This window comes from Peromyscus maniculatus, chromosome 3 (assembly GCF_049852395.1).
Source record: "Peromyscus maniculatus bairdii isolate BWxNUB_F1_BW_parent chromosome 3, HU_Pman_BW_mat_3.1, whole genome shotgun sequence".
Lineage (NCBI taxonomy): Eukaryota > Metazoa > Chordata > Mammalia > Rodentia > Cricetidae > Peromyscus > Peromyscus maniculatus.
The window spans coordinates 114960026-114979179 of NC_134854.1; the positions used below are offsets into that span (position 1 = coordinate 114960026).

At 45.0% G+C, this 19154-nt stretch overlaps 1 protein-coding gene across 2 annotated transcripts in view; it reads right to left on the bottom strand.

Moving 5' to 3' along the window:
• The window catches only part of Prickle2 (prickle planar cell polarity protein 2), a 344355-nt gene extending 325674 nt beyond the window's left edge, over nucleotides 1–18681 (bottom strand). The window contains exons 1-2 of one of the 2 annotated variants that reach the window (XM_006972556.4): nucleotides 18476–18681; nucleotides 17720–17805 (exon numbers count right to left, since the gene is read on the bottom strand). In XM_006972556.4, coding sequence (XP_006972618.1) covers nucleotides 17720–17805; nucleotides 18476–18517 — 128 coding nt within the window. In that variant the 5' untranslated portion in view covers nucleotides 18518–18681. Of the gene's footprint in view, nucleotides 1–17719; nucleotides 17806–18367 lie in introns of both variants that reach the window. The other variant, XM_015989098.3, reaches the window with a different exon arrangement.
• Nucleotides 18682–19154: the final 473 nt, after the last annotated feature.

Below are 19154 nucleotides of genomic sequence, written 5' to 3' on the forward strand. Positions count from 1 at the left end.
TTGCCTTCTGTGACACATGCGTCCCAGACGCTGTATCTGGAACTTTCACTTCTAACCCTTTGGCTAGAACCTAACTAAAGGGCAAGTCCAAGGGGAAATGATGACTAGGAAATGTAGTCTTGGTTCTTGGGAGGTTATCTTTGTTTTTTGTTTTGTTTATTTTTCTTTTGGAAGAATAGAATTCAAAGGATGGAATTATGGAAGTAGGGATAACTAGCAATAATTGTCATGTTAAGGAACACACACGAATGCACACACACACACACACACACACACACACACACACACACACACACACACACCTCCCTGTACCCCCCAAAATAAAACAAAACACATGGACATAAGTCTTCAATCTTCACCTTTTTCTTGAAATACCCAACTATGGACTCATTTTAATCAGGGAAAGAACTTTGCACATGGCTTTTACAGGTTCAAATAGCTTCTATTTCTTGGATACCTATAATACAAATTCTTTTAATTTTCAGTTCAGAGTTTGTTTAGTTCTTTCTAAAGAACAGTGTCTGAATTTAAAGTCATAGTCAAAAAAAAAATCCTTTCACAGTCTGCTTCATTACCGATCTTTTATGTTTCCAAAATGTTAACTTCACTGTTTTTAACATCCTTTTTTTTTTTAGCTATTCCCAAGCACTGGCTCAGTTTCTCCAGGAATAGCTAGTTTCGCTCCCATTATTCCTGTGTTTCCTGGGTTTCCAAAGGTGACTGGGAACACAGCAGCAAGCAGTCCGAGCACACTTGACTTTAGGAAGACACACAACACACCCATACAATACACAACACACTCATACAATATACAACAGGAAGCTTTAAAGAGAACCCTGGAGAGGGACTTCTGAACTTGGTGCTCTACAGAGTGTTCATGATGACAGGACCCTTCCCAGTTCTACAATCTCTTCTAGTTATAGATGCAGACGACCATGGCTCAGAGCAGTGATCAGGTTTGGTAGCCTCAGAAGTGTAGGTAGTGTGTATTCTTCCATGGGCATCTGCTTATTCCAACTCTGTCCCACCCTTCATCGTTTGGAACAGGACCACCTCCATTATATTGGTGCTTTTTCACTGACTCCATGATGCTTAATATGCCTGGCCCCAGTCTACTAAATGCCAGGTGCCCCATTTCTAAGTATCAAGATGAGGAAAAAAGAAAAAGACAGACACATACATGCATGCGCGCGCGCGCGCGCGCGCGCGCGCGCGCACACACACACACACACACACAAATCTATGGGTCTCTAAATGCAAAGGTGATGTTTTGAGGACTGGAAATGTAGTTCTATTGTAGTGGGTAGCTGTTCCAGCTTTGACCTGGAAGTACTACCCTCATTGAGGCTTCGGTAACTGTCACGCCTACAAGGCGGAGCTGAGAGAGGAGTCCTGAAGACCTGAGATCTGGATGTGCAGGCTTGGTTCCTGGGTCCTGGATGCTGGAGGTAGACGGAGCAGAGTTCCCAGAAAACACTGCTGGACTGCGCTACACCTTTCCCGGACCCTGTAACCTATCCCTTCACTTGTAAGTTACCCCACAAAGTAAACCTCCCCTTTAACTACGTGGAGTTGCCTTAATATTTCAACTAATATCATTACTTTCTTGCTATACCTTAGATCACAAAATCATAACTATTAATCTTGTTACACTTATGGACAATTCTAAATCCTTTAGTACCAGAAGAGGTTTTAAAATCTTGACAGAAATCAGTCAAGCTTAACCTCAAGCACATCATATGATGCATACTATTCTAACAATTTCTACAGAAAGAGGTGGTAGAATTCACTAGTTCACCATGAGACAGGAACACAGAGTTGTTCTTGTATTGGATTTGCAAATTAACAGAAACAACAGAAACAGTCACATATCCACTGAGAAAACAAGTAAGGTTTTCTCACATATCCACCCATTGCCCAATTTCAAAATGAGTTGTTTCATACTTATTTCTGTCATTAGTAAGAAATGTTTTTTCATTAAAAAAAAAAAGGCACTGTCTCTGCATATTAAATGTGATCAGGTAATTTGTTTCAAATTTTCTCCTGCCTTTTAAAAAATCTGTAAATTATTAATGTCAAAATAATCCATCTTCCTTTATGCCTTCTGAGTTTCACGCCATGCACCTGCTTATTCAGTCAGTCAGTGCATCGGAAGTGAATTCTTGCTAGGCTCCAGGTACCGCTCCAGGTGTCAGGGATTGAACAAAAGAAATAAGCAATAAAATAACTGTGTGGCATGCCATGCTTACATAAGCTAAACTATTCCTGGGGACAAACGAAAAGCACATACTTCATTAACATATAATTTCAGGTGGGGCCCACGCTATGGAAACATGAAGGAGAAAGGGGGGCTTAGGGACTGGAGTTTAAATTAGATCCGTTGGGAGACTATTCTAGAGAAGGAACAAGCAGATGACCTGGTGGGCAGGAGAGGACCAAGCCACAGAAACACACCCAGGCAGTGCCAGGATGTGCAAACTCCTGAGGCCCGAATGCACCTACTGCCTTGTGTGTGTGGCTCCAGGGTAGGGAGGGAAGAAGGAAGATAAAATGTCTACATTTAGATGTGCCTTTTGCTTCCAAGTTTGTAAGAGCTAACCATACTAAAAGTGTGGCTTTTTTTTAAAAAAAAGCTTTAGATTAATCTCTTTTTATGCCAAGCCAGAGGGAAAGCTGGGTGTTTTTCCTGGTAACATTGATCCAATCAACTGAATCATCGCTCCACTGCTTTGAAAAACCCACCTAACTTCAATAGTTCCCAGTGACTTGGATTTAGTTTTCAAGATGTTCTGCTCTGTCACAGGGCTCTCTGTTCCTGCCCAGATCTATAATATTTTGATTTCTAAGGATGTTCATTTTACTACCCAGTAGGCCAGTGGTTCTCTTCCTTCCTAATGCTGGGACCCTTTAATACAAGGGACCCTTCCTCATGTGTGGGGACCCCCAACCATAAGATTATTTTCGTTGCTATTTCATAACTGTAATTTTGCTACTGTTATTAATTGTAACGTTAATATCTTTGTTTTCCGATGGTCTTAGGCAACCCCAGTGAAGGGACCCTTTGACTCCCAAAGGGGCTGTGAGCCCCAGGTTGGGAACCACTGCAGTGGACTGTCTCATTCATGTTTGACCATTTTCACAGAGATACCATACCTAGGTTTGTTCAAGCCTGCATCTGACCCAGGATCCTAAAGAGCACTGTGTTAAACTCCATAAATTGCAAATGATAGGAAAGATGATGATGAGAATAAACTCCAGTTCAAGAAAACTCAGGGCCAGGTATGGTAATGTCTGTTATCCCTGCACTCAGGAGGCCAGCTGGGCTACACAGGGAAACCCTGTCTAAGGTGTGGGGGTGGGAGGGGAGGAAGGGAGGGAAGGACTCCTCCTAGTTTAATATCCTCGCCACGCACCCCCAATTCCTTTAACAGACAGTTGAAGTCTATGAAAAAACAAGGTATTGGGCAGCTGGACTAAATTGATGTTTAAATTATTTAAGCTATGCACATGTGTTCATATGTTTTTCTGGTGTCCTTGACATGGCTATCATATCCTGGAAGGCTGGGCTACATCTGAGACCCACAAATTTCCAACCATATTTCCTGACCACCAGTTCCTGAGAACTTTCCAATAAAGTCCCACGTGAAATCATGTAAATGGACACTGAGATTGATGGGCAGCCCCTAGGATAGTCTAGTGTTTTAAAGTCTACACCAGCCCTCCAGAGCCTGAGGGGAGCATACAGATCAAGGGTCCAAGACTTGAATCAGAGCCGAAAGACATGTAATATCAATGTTGATATCAACTTGCTCTATGACCAAGGCCTGCAGCATTTCAGTTTCTGTGGGAAACAGTGACCATGGTGTCCATCTTGTAAGTGGTTTCAAGCATAATTTAAGAGGCTGGGCTTGGTGGTGACACCTCCAATCTCAGAACTTGGGAAGCCACTGGGAAGACTTCGAGTTCAAAGTCAGCCTAGGCTACAAGGGAAAACCTGTCTCGAATAAAAATAATAGTTATTATAACTATATAAGAGACTTCAAGAATGGGCTTCCTATAGTGCTGCTGGCATGTTGTAAATGTTCAATTAATGTCATCAATAAGATAATGATCCTAACAAAGAAGAAACCACTGTTTTCATTTTACTTGAGTTATTCCTGTCAGTCTCGATCCCTTAGCAGGCTTGAAATGAGACAAATGGAAAGAAGCAATGATGCTCTACCTCTGCTGGGTCTCTTTATGAAGTGCAGTTTGTGGGGACTAATCTGGCTCCTGCAGGATTTGGAAGAATGGTATTCATTTCTAGGATTACTAAGAATTTCCTTTTTTTCTAAGACAGACTATTTTCTCCCCTTTGAATGTGAATCCATTATATGACCTTAATTAAAAGGCCAAAAGGTCAAATGCTCTTTCCACAAATAACTCTCCACACACTGCTAGTTCATTTCCTATGCATTTTCCTGGCAAGGCTTAAGAGAAAATTAAAAGAAGCAGCATGGACTCTGGAGGGTGACCCAGGGGGCGTCAAATGATTCAGACCTCATCAATATGGGCTGTAAATTCCATCGCAGAATTCCATCCACTGGTGTAGCGGCTTCAACAATACTTTCCTGTTGCAAGCCTTCAATTGTGCCTTAAAAAAGGTCAAGTGGGTTCCTCACAAAATTGCCCTAAGTCAAGGCCCAGCTCTTATATGCAGCCACATGGTTTTACAAATGACACAGTTAGAAAGCCATTACTGGAGACCAGAGAGATGGCTCAATGGTTAAGAGCACTGGTTACCATTACAGAGGACCCTTGTTTGGTACACAGCATCCACACAGTGGCTCATAACTATCCTTAACTCCAGTTCCAGGGATTCCAACACCATCTTCTGGTTCCATGGCTCTCTTAGTTAGGGTTTCTGTGGCTTACAGTTTCAGAGGTTCAGTCCATTATAGTCATGGTGGGACATGGTGGCTGCAAGCAGACATGGTACTGGAGAGGTAGCTGAGAGTTCTATATCCTGCACAAGCAACAGGAAGTAAACTATCTTACTGGGCATGGCTTGAACATATATGAGACCTCAAAGCCCACCTCCATAGTGACAAACTTCCTCCAACAAGGCCACACCTACTCCAACAATGCCATACCTAATAGTGCCACTCCCTTTGGGGGGCCATTTTCTTTCAAACCACCACAACGGCATTAGGCACATATGTGGTATGCATATATACATTCAGGCAAAAGACCCATATATGTAAAATATATTTTTAAGAAAGCCAATATTGAACAGGATACTTAAGGAGGGAATCAATAGAATCTCTGAGTAATGGTGGATATGGAGCCCAAATTGATGTCACTGAAATCTCCTAATAGTGGGTGATACAGAGCCATCTTCTATAACCAGGCAAGGCTCTTAGCAGTGGGACTGGGGCATCAACCTAGACACAAAATCTTCAACCTACCATTTGTCCTGCCCTGCCTGCAAGATGTGCTGGGGTAATGGTGGTATAGAACTTGTGGGAGTGGCCAACCAATGACTGTTCCAGCTTGAGGCCCACATCACAAGAGGGAGCCCACCCATGACACTGCCTGGATGGTCAGGAACCAGAGGTTGGACAGCCCAGAGACCCAGGATAGAATCAAACACAACTGGTTAAAAAAAAAAAAAGCCAATGAAATGATCCCTAAAGATATTATGCTATGCTCATATTGGTGCCTAGCCCAATTGTCATCAGAGAGGCATCATCCGGCAACTGATGGGAGCAGATGCAAAGCCACAGCCAAACATTAGGAGGAGCCAGGGGAAGCCCACAGAAGAGGAGGAGGAAGGACTGTAGGAGCTAGAGGGGTTGAGGACACCATGAGAACACAGCCCACAGAATCAACTAAGTAGGGCTCATAGGGGCTCACAGAGACTGGAGCGACAATCAGGGGTCCTGCGTGGGTCTGACTTAGGTTCTCTGCATGTAGCTTACGGTTGTGTAGCTTGATGTTCTTATGGGACTCCAACAGTGGGAGTGGGGGGTGTCTCTTACTCTTTTGCCTGTGCTTAGGGCCCTTTTCCTCCTATTGGGTTGCCTTGATATGAGGGTTTGTGTCTAGTCCATTGTAACTAGTTAGGCCATGTTAGGTGAATATCCCTAGGAGGCTTCCTCTTCGTTTATTTTTGAAGGGTAACAGAGGAGAGTTGATTTGGGAGAGAGGGAAGGTAAGAGGAGGGAAAGGGAGGAGTAGAGGGAGGGGAAACTGCAGTTGTCAGGATGTAATATATGAGTGAAAATAAAATAAAAATAATGCAACAATGCTGAAAATTGTTTTGTCACTTTTATTGATTCTAGGCAATTATACTCCTAAATTTATTTAAATAGCTTATTAAAATTTTATATATAAAAAAGGGAATCACAAGGTTTCTTTTTCCCCCTATGGCTATTATATTGGCATCAATACAAGGTCCCTAAAAGATGCACCTATCAGGATGACCTTGATGGGGTGCCTTTACTCATATATATATATATATATATATATATATATATATATATATGTGTGTGTGTGTGTGTGTGTGTGTGTGTGTGTGTGTGTGTATGTATACATATATATATATATAGTCTTTGCAGATATAATTAAGAATTGAGATGAGATCATTCTGGATTAAGGTAGTTCTCTATCCAAAGATAAATCCTTAGAGGACACATCAGGCAGGAAGAAAGCCATATGATAATGGAGTGCAGTTGGGAATGGAGAATTCACACACCAAGAACACTAAGGGTGATTGAGGGCCACCAAAAACTAGAAGAGGCATGAACCAGATTTGCCCACAGGTTTCCAGGGAGAACATACTCTGCTGATACCCTGCTTCTGGACTTCTCTAACTTCAAAAGACTTAGGAGTCTCTGTTGCTTTCAGGCAGTCAGTTAGGAATGTGTTTCAGTAGCTCTAGGGAAGCCTTACAGTGAAACTATACATAAAGGAAATAGACCAGAAGAAAATCACATCTTACTGCTAAGACTATGCATTTCTAGGTGATAGAGTTATAATAATTCTTTTTTATTCATAATTCACTTAATTTGCTGAATCTTCAAAATTGTCTGAACTACACACTAGCTATCCAGCAATGCGGCCATAATTAAAATAAGAGATGACTCTACCTTAAAATGCTGTTATCTACTATATTAAAAATTAAATACTGTATTAGTTACTTTTCTTGTCACTGTGACAAAAACCAACAGAAGCAATTTAAAGAGAGGAGTTTGTTTGCTCCATTTACACAGGGCATCTATCGTGTCAGGGAAGGGTCTGTCTGTGGCTGGAGAAGTTCATGGTGGTGCTTGTTAATATCTTGATAGATAAAGACCAGACCAAAAAAATAGGGCTGAGGCTTCTCCAGGCCCATGCCTAGACCCTACATCCCAGGGTTCTACAACCTCCCCAAGTAGCACCTTAACTAGGGAATGTTTTCACAGTTAGACTGTAACAGTAACTCCAACTCTCAGGACACATCCATTTTGTTCTTCCACCTCTAGAATCCAAGAAAAACCATCATTTCCTTTCCAAGGCTACTAATATTCCAAGCCCAAGAGAAAGCATGCCCGGGCATTCTCCAGTTCATTCACTGCCTCTAACCTTGGGATTCATGAAGATTAAAAGAAGCCAGGTATGGCGATTTGTAAACAGCTCAACAGGTTGCTGGGTCAACTTCAAAAGCCAAGTCATCAAAGATAAATGAGAAATAAAATCCTGGGTGCCTGATTGTAAAGTGGACGGTTTTGAAAATTATGTCATCAAGGCAATGTCATGGAGCCACTGAAAGAGAGAGAAAAAAAAAAAAACACTTGCATTCTTTTAATAAGCTCCCTCGAGGCCTAACTCCTTAGCATTTGAAGTTGGAGCGTGCATTCCCATGTTATATGTGCACATGAGTCAATGCCTAAGCCTGGGCAAGCCATTTCTGTATCGCCCCAGACTTTAATAAACATAACATCTCATAATGCCCACATTAAAGCCTCTCACGGTCCACCATGTAATTGCATTTGTTTTGCCACCGAGACACCCAGATCTCCAAAGTGTCAAGACACACATTCAAAGGCCCAAGTCCAAAGACTGAAAAATGGTCACATGACACATTGCTATGCTAGATTCAAACTGGTTGCCGAAAGCATACCAGGAACTCTCTCTTGACTGGACCTTTTGGTGGGGATTTCATCAGGGAACATATTATGCAAATGATCATGATCTTTCTTGGTTTTCATGTGTCTAGTTTTGGTAGTGTATGTGTGTGTGTGTTCATGTGTAAATGTGGGTGAGCACATGCCACATATGCATGTGGTGGTCAAAGGGACAACCTGTGATTGCGGGTCTCTGTCTTCCCCCTGGTTTGGGCTTGCAGGGTCTCTTGTTCACATCTGTGGAACCTGAGCTGGAACCTGAGTCTCTAATCTCTTATCTCACTGTAGGTGTGCTGGGATTATGGGTCCTAGCTACTACCTCCAACTTTTATACGGTTTCTAGGGATCTTCAGGCTTATATGGCAAGTCCTTTATTCACTGAGCTATCTCCCCAAGCCCTTATGAGGATCTTCCTAAAGACTCTTCCTCCTCCGACTCTCTAGTCTGCCCAACTAAACCCCAAGCTATTAACAACCTGGATGAAGCCCCTTTAATACTCACAGATCTGGTCAAGCTACAGTTCCCCTTCTCCAGAGCAGGGAATCTAGGAGGCATCCTTCAGAAGCCCTATCAAGCAATTGCCATCCCCTGAATTTGATAGGAGTTTTACATGAATGGCCTCAGTCTCACATGCAGCAGCTAATCCAGAGTTCTTCAGATGCTGTGTTTATCTATGGACATGAAGCAGATTCCATCCCCAAGATATCGAAAGCAGAAGACTCACTTACGCCATGGTACAGTTTCATATTGATACTGAAAATCAAAACATGTCTTAGTTGAACAGCTTGATATTTTGAGCCCCAAAGACCTGTGAATTGCTGTCGGTGTGAACTAGATTCTGCTATCTGGCCACATCACCTCCCTGTTTCCTTATATGTGAAAAATGAAAAGTCAAAGGCACACCTCAGAAGACTGAAATAGGACGTGAAATGACGCACGTAAGACACCAGGCACACATAAGGTCTCCATAACATTAGTTCTACCCCACAGCACCTCCCAGGCAGGGAGGATTTTGTTGCCTAGACATCTTGTTTTGCATGGCTGTCCTTGCCAAGCAGTGACTTAACATGCCTAGCATCCTTCTAGTCATGGTTTCTTTCAAATCTGTAGCTACAAAACCAGCTGTGTACTGGGACTAGCCATCAGTGTGAATCAGCAAGGCAGAGCAAGTATAATAAGAGTACAGGGAAGGGTAGAAGTGGTGCCCACCAGACACACACGTTCCATCTAAAAGGAAAGAACTGTAAGACAAGGGTTGCCATATATTTTCAGTTATCCTAAGAGAGCAAAAAAAAAACCAAAATTGTATTTTTGTCCCCATTATCAAATGTCAACCAACTCAAGATTTAAATCTTATATAGTGCTAAAGAGATATAAATATAGATCTTGTTTTAAGAGGTTCCAGGATGTGATCTCACGTTTAGATATTGAATAAATGTTCTCCTTTTTCATGCCATGTAACAGGAATCTTTGGATTAAAGACTAGTGCCCATGTAAATGGAAGCACTTAGCAAGGCAGGAGAGTCACAGACTCCTCGACTGTTATTAAGCAGGCCAAGGAGAAATCGACTGTGTGTTCCACAATGTGTAGTTCTCATCGAGAACCTGAGTTTCCATAGTGCAGCTGGTGAGGTAAGATGCTCACAAGGGGCCCCTAGAGGCCGAGTTGGAAAGTCACCTTCCTCTTAGACTTTGCAAACTGTTTTTATGAACATCTTATGCACACTTCACTCAGGTGGAGGTTAGGAGGGTATAGTACAGTTCTAACAAAAGCCACTACACCTGGTGCGTATAAATCTGTCATTGAGAGTCCACATACAGTAAGGATCTAAATCTACCATTCTGTGAGATTTCATTTAAGGTAAGAGGGAGCACTTACTCTGTCTCTCTGATTTTAAGAGGAGATTCAGCACTCCCACTGAGATTGACAGGTTCCAGTTCCTGGGGAAAGTGGCTTTTTAATCTAGTTTATAACCTATAGTTTCACGAGCCTTGAACCCAGATCTTCTCGCTCATCATACAGCCCTGTTGCCACTGAATATTCTCAAAACCAATGCATTCATGCAACCCAGGCTCCATCAGAGGCACAGGAGGAAGTATGTATGTCTCATCCCATTAATCCTACAACCACCTTGCCAGACAAACCACAATATTTCCATTTCACTGAGAAAACTGGGCTCGGAAAGGTTACGCCACTTGCTCAGTGCTGGGCAGCCTCAGAAGCCGAGCCAAAAGAGGGGCTGGGAAGTGCTCGCTGGAAAAGCATGAGAACCTGAGTGGCATCCACAGAACCCAAGGAAAAAGCGCACACACACACACACACACACAGTGTCTGTAGTCTGCTCTGGGAAGGCAGAAGCAGGGGAGTCCCCTGGGATTCACACCCAGCCCAATGAAAGCAGGAAGCTCCAAGTCCCAGTGAGTGACAGATTGTCTCAAAAAATAAAGGGATGGCTCCTGTGAAATGTCATCTGAGTCTGAGGGCTGGCTCCACACACATGCACACACATGAAGACAGCATTCCACCAACCAGCTTTTAAAGCCTACCCCTTTAGCCACTCCATTTTAATGCTCCCAGATAAGTCTTTACGAGCCTCCAAGAAACAGTTATGACAGTGGCCAGAAGCAGGTGTTTGCCCCCAGAGACTGCACCTATTCCTGTCCCATGTGCAGTAGGTAGAAAACCTTTGATCTCAAGAAGCTGAGGGATGTGGGAATGATTCCCAGTAGGCAACGTTCCCTCTCTCCACAGGGACATCCCTCGGAGGTACTCATTCATGGCAAGGTTAAAGGCTAACCTCTGAGCCTTTAAAACCAAAAGACAATAAAATAGCGAATGTATTCCGTCCTCCTTCCTCCTGCTGACTTAAACCACAGAGGCGCTGGGGTAAGAGAGGCTGCTCAACAGCATGTGGGCATCCCATGCCAGATCAAAGACAAATTAAAATACACTGTGGAAAGTAGATGACTGACATTGATGGCCTGTGTTTTCTCACTGTTCGTCAGACACACACTGTCACTTGGGGCAATTAAGCAAGGATTAATTATCAAGTTGCTGTACAAGCTGAGATGTCTCAACGTCACAGCCCAAAGAGCACACAAACACTCTTGGGTTTTTAAAAGAGTTAGGGTGGAAATTGGCAGGACAAGTCGACAAGTGTTTTTAAATTTTTTCACGTCCATGTCCTCTGACCTAGCAGTTCCAGTTATGTGACAGAAATAATGAACTGGACAAACACGGGCTCGGGAACGGTGATGGTGTGAGAGCATTCAGTAAGACCGTGAAAACAAACATGAGCATGAAATCTGTGCTCTATATGCCCCATATACAATGGATACTGGAAGGTAAGAAATGCATTAGACCTTTATGCCCCATAGTGACTAATAATATGGAAAATATCCACAGATTATTTCTAAGTATGAAAAAGGCAAGTGCTAAATGATAATATGAAGAATGTTTATTTTCTGTATAAATGTTAATAAAAATGACATGACTGAATCTGAGAAATAGATACTAAACCTTAATTAATATATATCTCTAGCTTAGCAGTTGAGAAACTACTTCTGAACAGATCCAGGAGGTAAGCACTTTCAATTCTATAGGATGTAAGGCCTGTCTTGGTGTAACTCACTATTAGCCTCTGATGTCACCAAAAGAATGGGTGGGGCTGGCTGCCAATATTTACAGGCTTCAAAAATAGGATTTTCATATAATTGTATGTGCCGCAAAATGTTTGTTTTCTTTTGATTTTTTTAAAGTAATCTCAAAACACAACCATTTAAAAGTATGCAAACCATCCAGGCTAGTAGACACAAAACAGGTAGCAGGCTTTGTTCCACAACTGTGGTCCTCTTCCTCTGTGGTCTGGTGCACATGTGTACATTTGTGTAAGAGAGATTTTATTTCCTTTCATAACATCAATACCTATTTCCAAAGAAGATATACCAAATATATTGAGATGGACTGGATTTTTTTCATGAGAAACCCCTATTAAAGGACTCAAATTCTATCATATAATTTATCAAGTGCAAATCATACAACTATCAACTTTCTTAGTCCTGCCTAGATGATCCCAGACATAAGTGTCTAAGCCAGCCTGCCTCCCTCTCCCTCTCCCTCTCTTCCCCTCTCTCCTTTTCTCTCTCTCTCTCATACCCAGACACACATTCCCTTTTCTTGGCAAATTCATTGACTGAGACAGCACAATAGGTGGAAAACTATTCCATAGCCAAATCACAATCCACTAAAGGAAACCAGGCCAGCATCACCCCAAATTATGGCTGTAGTTAGCAGCCCAGAGTCGCCAAGGCAACTAAGAAAGGATGCTTTTCAAGGCACAGGCATGGCTCCCCTCCTCCCCCCAGGGCAATGCCTCTGGAGCAACCATGGTCCAGCCAAAGCATGTGCCTGGAAAAGCCTCCCTTATCCAGAGACTAACTGCTCTACATAATTATAATGGCCTCGCCAAGCCAGCCCCGCTGTGGGCTGCCCCTGTCAGCTGGCTCATGAAAATGGGACTCCAGGAGGCTGTTGTAAAAGTCTACCTCTTCCTGCTCAAATTGAACCTACATGTATCCATAAAGTTGCAATGTTAAAGAGATTACAAGGGGCTTAGAAGCCCCTGGAGGGTCATTGATTTGGCCTTGCAAACCCTGGCCACGGCCCTTTCGAAAGAGCTGTGGTCTGGGCCCTGCTTCTCTGGCTGCTTTCATTTCACCTCTCTTCTCAGCCAGCTTGGAGGGAAATGTTTCTTTATGGCCATGACTCCAAAGATTCCCAGACGCCTTGTTTCTAAATGAAGTATGCATGCACTCCAACTAGTAATCCAGACAAGAGGCCAGCACCCATTCTCCGGAGGCTGTCAGATACTAAATAGTTTGGGTTCTGTGGGCTATGGTCTCATCCGCAACTACTCAACCCCACTGCTGTCACAAAACAATAAAAAAGATGAAATGTCAACAGATGAGCTAGGTTTTGTTCAGTTAAATTCATATACAAACATAGAAATTGGAATTTCAGATTATTTCCCTAAATTGTGGATTATTATTCTCTTAATCCCCCCCCCCTCTTTAAAATTGTAAAATCCAGTTTTGATTCATGACCATACAAAAGACCCAAGGCTTAGATTTGGCCAAAAGGTCATAGTTTGCAGGCCATGGCCTAGATATTTGTGGACCCTGAAGCAGACAAGCAGCATTTTGGAACTTCTCAGGAGGGCAGACTATCGGGTCCTCCCTTAAACCAAGAGAACGGAACCTGAGCTTGAACAAAACCGCTAAGCAATTTATATGCAGGTCAAATCTGAGATGCCTTGCTCCTGAAGAAAGAGGTTCATAGTCAGATTTGGAAGATCATCTCCTAAACCTCTCTGAGACTCAGTTTCCCTCCCACAAGGAGAGGTGAATAGTCCCACCCACATTCAAGACTCACCGTGCCTGAGAAAAGGACGAAGAGCATTTGTCTGGCAGTGTTACTGTTTTCCCCAGGGGGCTAGTTTTCGAGAAGGTTGCTTTTTTCCAAACCTTATCTGCAAAGATGAGAGCAGTCCCTTGGGATTTCCAGTACTAGACAGGCAACCTGGATTTTCAAAGAGGTTCTAGAACTAGCCAGAACATTGGCGACTAAGGGAAATCAGCGCCAGTCCCATCTAAAGGGAAACTATTCAAGAGCCACCAGTTAATGTCATGTAGGAAAGCTGGCCTGACAGTACCAAATAGTTAGATTTTTCTTTTCTAGAAAAGCCAGAAAGTTGAATTTAATATTGGGGGGGGGGCTATTCATTGACTATGCCAATCCCAGCAAACAGAACCCACTAACTGCTAGATAAGTTGAGCCTTTGGGATGTGACCACTGCTTTAGACTAAATCACAAGAGGCAAGTGAGTCACAGGGGATGAGCATGATTCTCGGTGGCCCGGTGGCCATAGCTAAGTGATAACAGCTGGGAGCTTTGATTTCCTTACCAATAAAATAATTCCATCTACCTCACAAGCTTTGGTAAGCTTGTATAAAAAGATGTGTTATATGCGGGAAGCTGATACCCACCAGTCAGCCTGTCATGTTATTGCAGGTGTTCCGCGATGGAGATCTGGCATTGTTGTGACTGTTATCCATTAGGATCTGGGCATGCAGAGCTCAAACTTTCACGTGCAAATCCCCATGCCCCACCCCAAGACTAGATGCACACATGCACACACAATTGGCTCCCAATAGCCCTCCTGGAGCAGAGTACTAAGTCCCTAGCCATAGTCCATGAAGCTGCCTTCCGTCCTCCTCCTCAGGATCACCCTTCTCTGCAGCCTGAAGGCTGTGGGAGTTTCCACTAAGCTACCGCGAGACAATGCTTTCTCCTCACTAGGTCACCTGTAGGGAGCAGTGGCCACCGATGCTTCCAATTGCTCCACGCAAAGTGCAAGAATTGTAGGTCTTGTTTCCCAAAAACCCACATAACCACCTATTTTTATTAGAAATTAAAAAAAAAGCCACATTTGCTGCCCAAAGGAAAATGGAACACTAAAAATGGGAGTGTAGCATTGCTTAGCAAAGTCCTTGTAATAAAATACAATAGTTTTGTCAAGACCCACAGTCTTTTACAGTCATCTTTCCTCCTCTGTGGCAAACCCAGTGAGAACAATTTTGCCATTCACTGGGCGAGGCATATTAGCTCAGTGTCTCTTAACGTTAACGTACATGCAAGTCAACCAGGTACCCTGCTCCCGTTCAAGATAGACTCAGGGGACCCAGGGATGGGATCCAGAGTGTACATTCCTAACAAGCTTCCAGGAGCTGGAATGTTGGTTTCCTGACCAGCTCCAATCAGCCAGGAGTCTCCTCCCAGCTGTCATCTCCTAAGAATCTTTGCATGAGCCGCCCTATCTAGGGTTTAATTCTTTGTGGAATGGGGCTAGAATCCTAATTGTCTGTCTCTTGCTGAGTGGCCACCACCACCAGAGCACCTGGCATAGGATAGCCATTCAAATATTTGTTCTGTAGAGTCTTCCAGCGTGACAGGAAAGGGAGTCCAAGTCTTTTGTCCAAGGTCACAGAGCTAACCACAGAATAAATAAATGCCAGCTAAGTTTTGGGTGTACTACAAAGCTCCAGGTCTGAGCACGGTGCCAGAAGAAAGCAGCTTTTTCCCCACCCTGTGCTTCCTTCCTAGAACTCATGGCTCTTTGAGTTTGAGAATAAGATGGCAATACCTTCCATCTTATTCTGAAGAGATGCCTGTGTGGGCAATGGGATGGAGGAGGATCAAGCTGGATGCACACAGACCAGTTGTAATGGTTAATAATCCTCATTGTCAAATTGGTTGAACTTAGAGTCACCTAGGCAATGTATCTCTAAGTATGTCTACAAGACCGTTCCCTGAGAAGCATAATTGAGGAGGAAGGATCCATGCTGAATTATGGAAGACACCATCCCACGGGCCAGAGTGCCAGTATTCACCTTTCTCCGCTTCCTGATTATGGCTAGAATGTGACTAGCTGACTCAAGCTTCTGCTTTCAGGTCCTTTCCATCAGGCTAGGCTACCCAAAAAGTGTTCCTTCCTTAAGTCACTGTTGTCATGCAGTCTGTCATAGCAATAAGATGTAGATCTGGGGAAAGGGGATGTGTGCTCTTGTGTCAGAACAAAAGCAAGTTCCCGGTGCCTGACTCTCCAGCCCTTCTTCCTACATGGGCCTCAGTGTCCACCATCGGCCTAGGGCTACCCAGTAAAAGAGGGTGGTAACAACACCGTTTAAGGGAAGACTACAAAGATTACTAGAACCCAAAACTGATCAGGCAGAAGGTCAGCTAAGCGGCTTCCTGTCCAGGACAGGAGGAAACACCATAAAAACCCTATTCATGGCACAAAGGGACGTCTTTTCACTGGTGCTAGGGGGAAATTGCTTCCATGTGAAAATCCCTCAGTTTGATGAAAAGGTCTCTTTTCCTTCATGGGCTGAAAATAAAACCCTTGTTTTCCCATCACAAAATCAGCTGGGTTAAAAGGATGTAAAGTTCTAAGAAGCTGTGATCATGAAGGTCAGAGTGACCCCGGTCATCCAACATCCTCAAATAAATGAGTTACATCTCCCCCTGAGCAGCCCTCGGCAGGAAGCTGGAAACAATGACATTAGTACACATTTACTCTGGGAATAAACAAACAATATCTTCAACGTCTCATGCAATCCCTGGAGAGCATCCTTGTCATTCCCATCTTAACAGGTAGAGAGATGGGGAACGGTGGACCTGTAGGGACTGAACATACAGAGGTCACATGGCCGAGGAGAACAAGGTTCAAGCCATATACACTCCCAGAACCATTTGTCAAGTGGTCTCCGGTCAGAAAGTGACCCGCAGGCAAAGGAAGACAGGGAAGCTGCAAATCACCTGCCCTGCTCATCACTTCCATTACATCGCCAGTGGATCCAGAGAGGCCACGAGCTAGTCTCTGTCATACTGAATTTTACGAAATAAGGTTTCGATACCCCTGCCCATGTGTAACCCCCTTTCATACCCGAGACTCCACAGGGCCAGTCCACAGGTGCCACACCTATTGAGAACAGCACAGGCACTATTGACAGATGCCTATGTCGCCAATCACCTTTGTATAAGATCGCCTGCCTGACTGTGCTACGCTCCTCATTAAATGCTTGAAAGCCCCAAGTCTGTGCTCAGTGCCCTGAAACAAAGGCAGAGAGCCTGCCAGACTCATCTGAGGTGGGAACAAAAGCATTTCATCCCTGAGAAACCAGCCAGGAGTTTCCTTAACACAGGTGCCCAGCATGTGCCATAGCTGAAGAAGGAAAGTAGAAATGTGTGAAGGCAGCCAGGGTCACAAGATAACTTTACTCCTTTGTATCCAAAACAGTCTTCTTCACAGGAGCCTGTGAGTGGTGGGAAGACGCTTTAACCCAAGAATGACACTAGTCAACCATCCACTGTCCCCACTTTTTCCTTTTCATGAAGATGCCAGGGAAGAGGACTCACCTTGCTATCACCAAGTGGAGTCTGTAAACCCACACCCCAACTTTTCCCAACCCCAACCCTACCCATCAGATGCAGTGGGAAGGTACCCAGATCCCTCCACTCCCAAACAAAAATCACTGCAAGCCAGCTGAGGCTGCCTGAAAATCAACATTCAAGGCACATTAATAAGAAACATCTGGCCACGGGAAGAGGGTTGACAGAGCACAGGCAGGCAGTGGTGGATTTGTGGTTGGGACCCAGAGTTACGAGAGCTGAACTGAAAGCACAATTGGAAAACACCAGTTAGCCTAGGCAATCCTCCACCCACCCGAGCTGTACCATGGTGCCTGGCAACACCGGCATGCTCCAGGTTTGAACTGTTTGGGGCTGAGTTACCTAGACACTTCCCACTTAAAGCTCTGGCATCAGGAAAATGCATCTCCTGCATCCTCCAGTGTCTGGCCACCACTTCCACCTTCAATATTTGTAGCAGATGTAGCTGGGCTCTTAAAGGAACAGTGTTTGCATTCTTTCCATGTGACTTGCAGGATAGACTTAAAAGGAGGGGAAAGTGTATTTATTTCTCTCCCTGCAGTGCACTTTAAGACCATCCTACCTCCATTTATGCAAGGCGAACCCAGGGCACTGGTCACCACAGGCGTTACATGGCTGGCCTCTCTCAATCCGACCCAGTCCGGTCAACTTCAAAACAAAAAGACAACACAAGCATGTCCACCAGCGGGGCTTCTTCCTTCAAAGCCCCACTTGTATCCTAGGCAGGGAGGCCTGCCCCTCCCACCCTGCCTCAGTGATTGGACTCAACTGTTTTCTGATGTTGGGGACTTGGGGCCAGATTTTCCCACCTGGAGAAGGGTGTGTGGTTCCAGGTGGGCTGTCTATAGAGCATGGGCACCAAACCAAGAAATGGCTTGGCTGGAGCTTTGTCTCCCCCAGACACCTTGGTCACCGGTTTCTAAGAAACAAAAGCAAGACCTTTCGGTTCCCTGGAGTTGCGGGGACCACCTGGTGGCTGCCCTGGACTAAGCTGGGGCTCCTAGGAAAAGGGTAGCGGGGACGCCCCAAAAGGCAACCCTAGGTCCGGTCTGGGCGTTGGGGTTCCCATTTTCCTTAAGGGAAGGGGCAAAGAAGAAGGTTCACCCCCGGCGCCCCCGAACTATGGCATTTAGGGTCCAGGTCCCTGGTGGCACTGTCGCCTGGCCTGGAGTAGGACCCAGCCCCTCGCGCGCCCGCGGGGCCAGCTTACCTGGGGCCACAGGTGCGCGGCCGCGGGGCGGAGAGGGGCTGGGCCCGGGCGCTGGCTGCCGGCGGTGGGGACCGGGAGGGCGGCCCCGCTCGGGTGGAGGACACTCACCGAGCGGCGGGACAGTCTTTTCCGTGAGCTCCGGCTGAACATGGCCGGACGCTTCCCGCACACGGCGCTGTCGGTTGGATATGTCCGCGCCGCAGCCGCCGGGAGGGCGGGTGGCCTGGGCCGGCACGGTCTTCAGCCGGGCGGTCTCCGCCTAGCTGTCCCGGCTGGATCGGGAGAGCACGTCTCCCCTCCTCCCTTCCCTCTGCAGCTCGCTCCCCGCCTGCTGGTCCCTCCCCTCTCCGCGTGTTCCCCGCCCTCCCCCAGCCAGTCCCATCCTCTCTGGCACCAGCTGAGGCCACTTTCTCCTTTCTCCTGCTTCCTTGCCCTCTGGGGAGAACTCTTTGGCTGGCCCAGCCCCTAAAAGCTCTTCCGCTCACCCTGGTCCCTGAAGTTAGGGGGCAGGGGGCGCTTCACAGATGTCGGGTGGAGATGCAAAGATGAGAGATTTTTGCGCTAAGATTTAAATGACATGGAGTAAAAGTTAACCTATTTAGGGCATAGCTCTGGCCTTTTTGACAAATTCATATTCACAGCAACCATCACCACAATCGTGACACAGAATAGTCTCATGTCCCCTTAAAGCTTTCCTCAAAATCTAATTAGCATTCATTAAGGTTGGTAGATGGCTTAGAGAAAGAAGAGATGGAGAGAGGATGGGTTGTGCCTCCAAATGTACAGA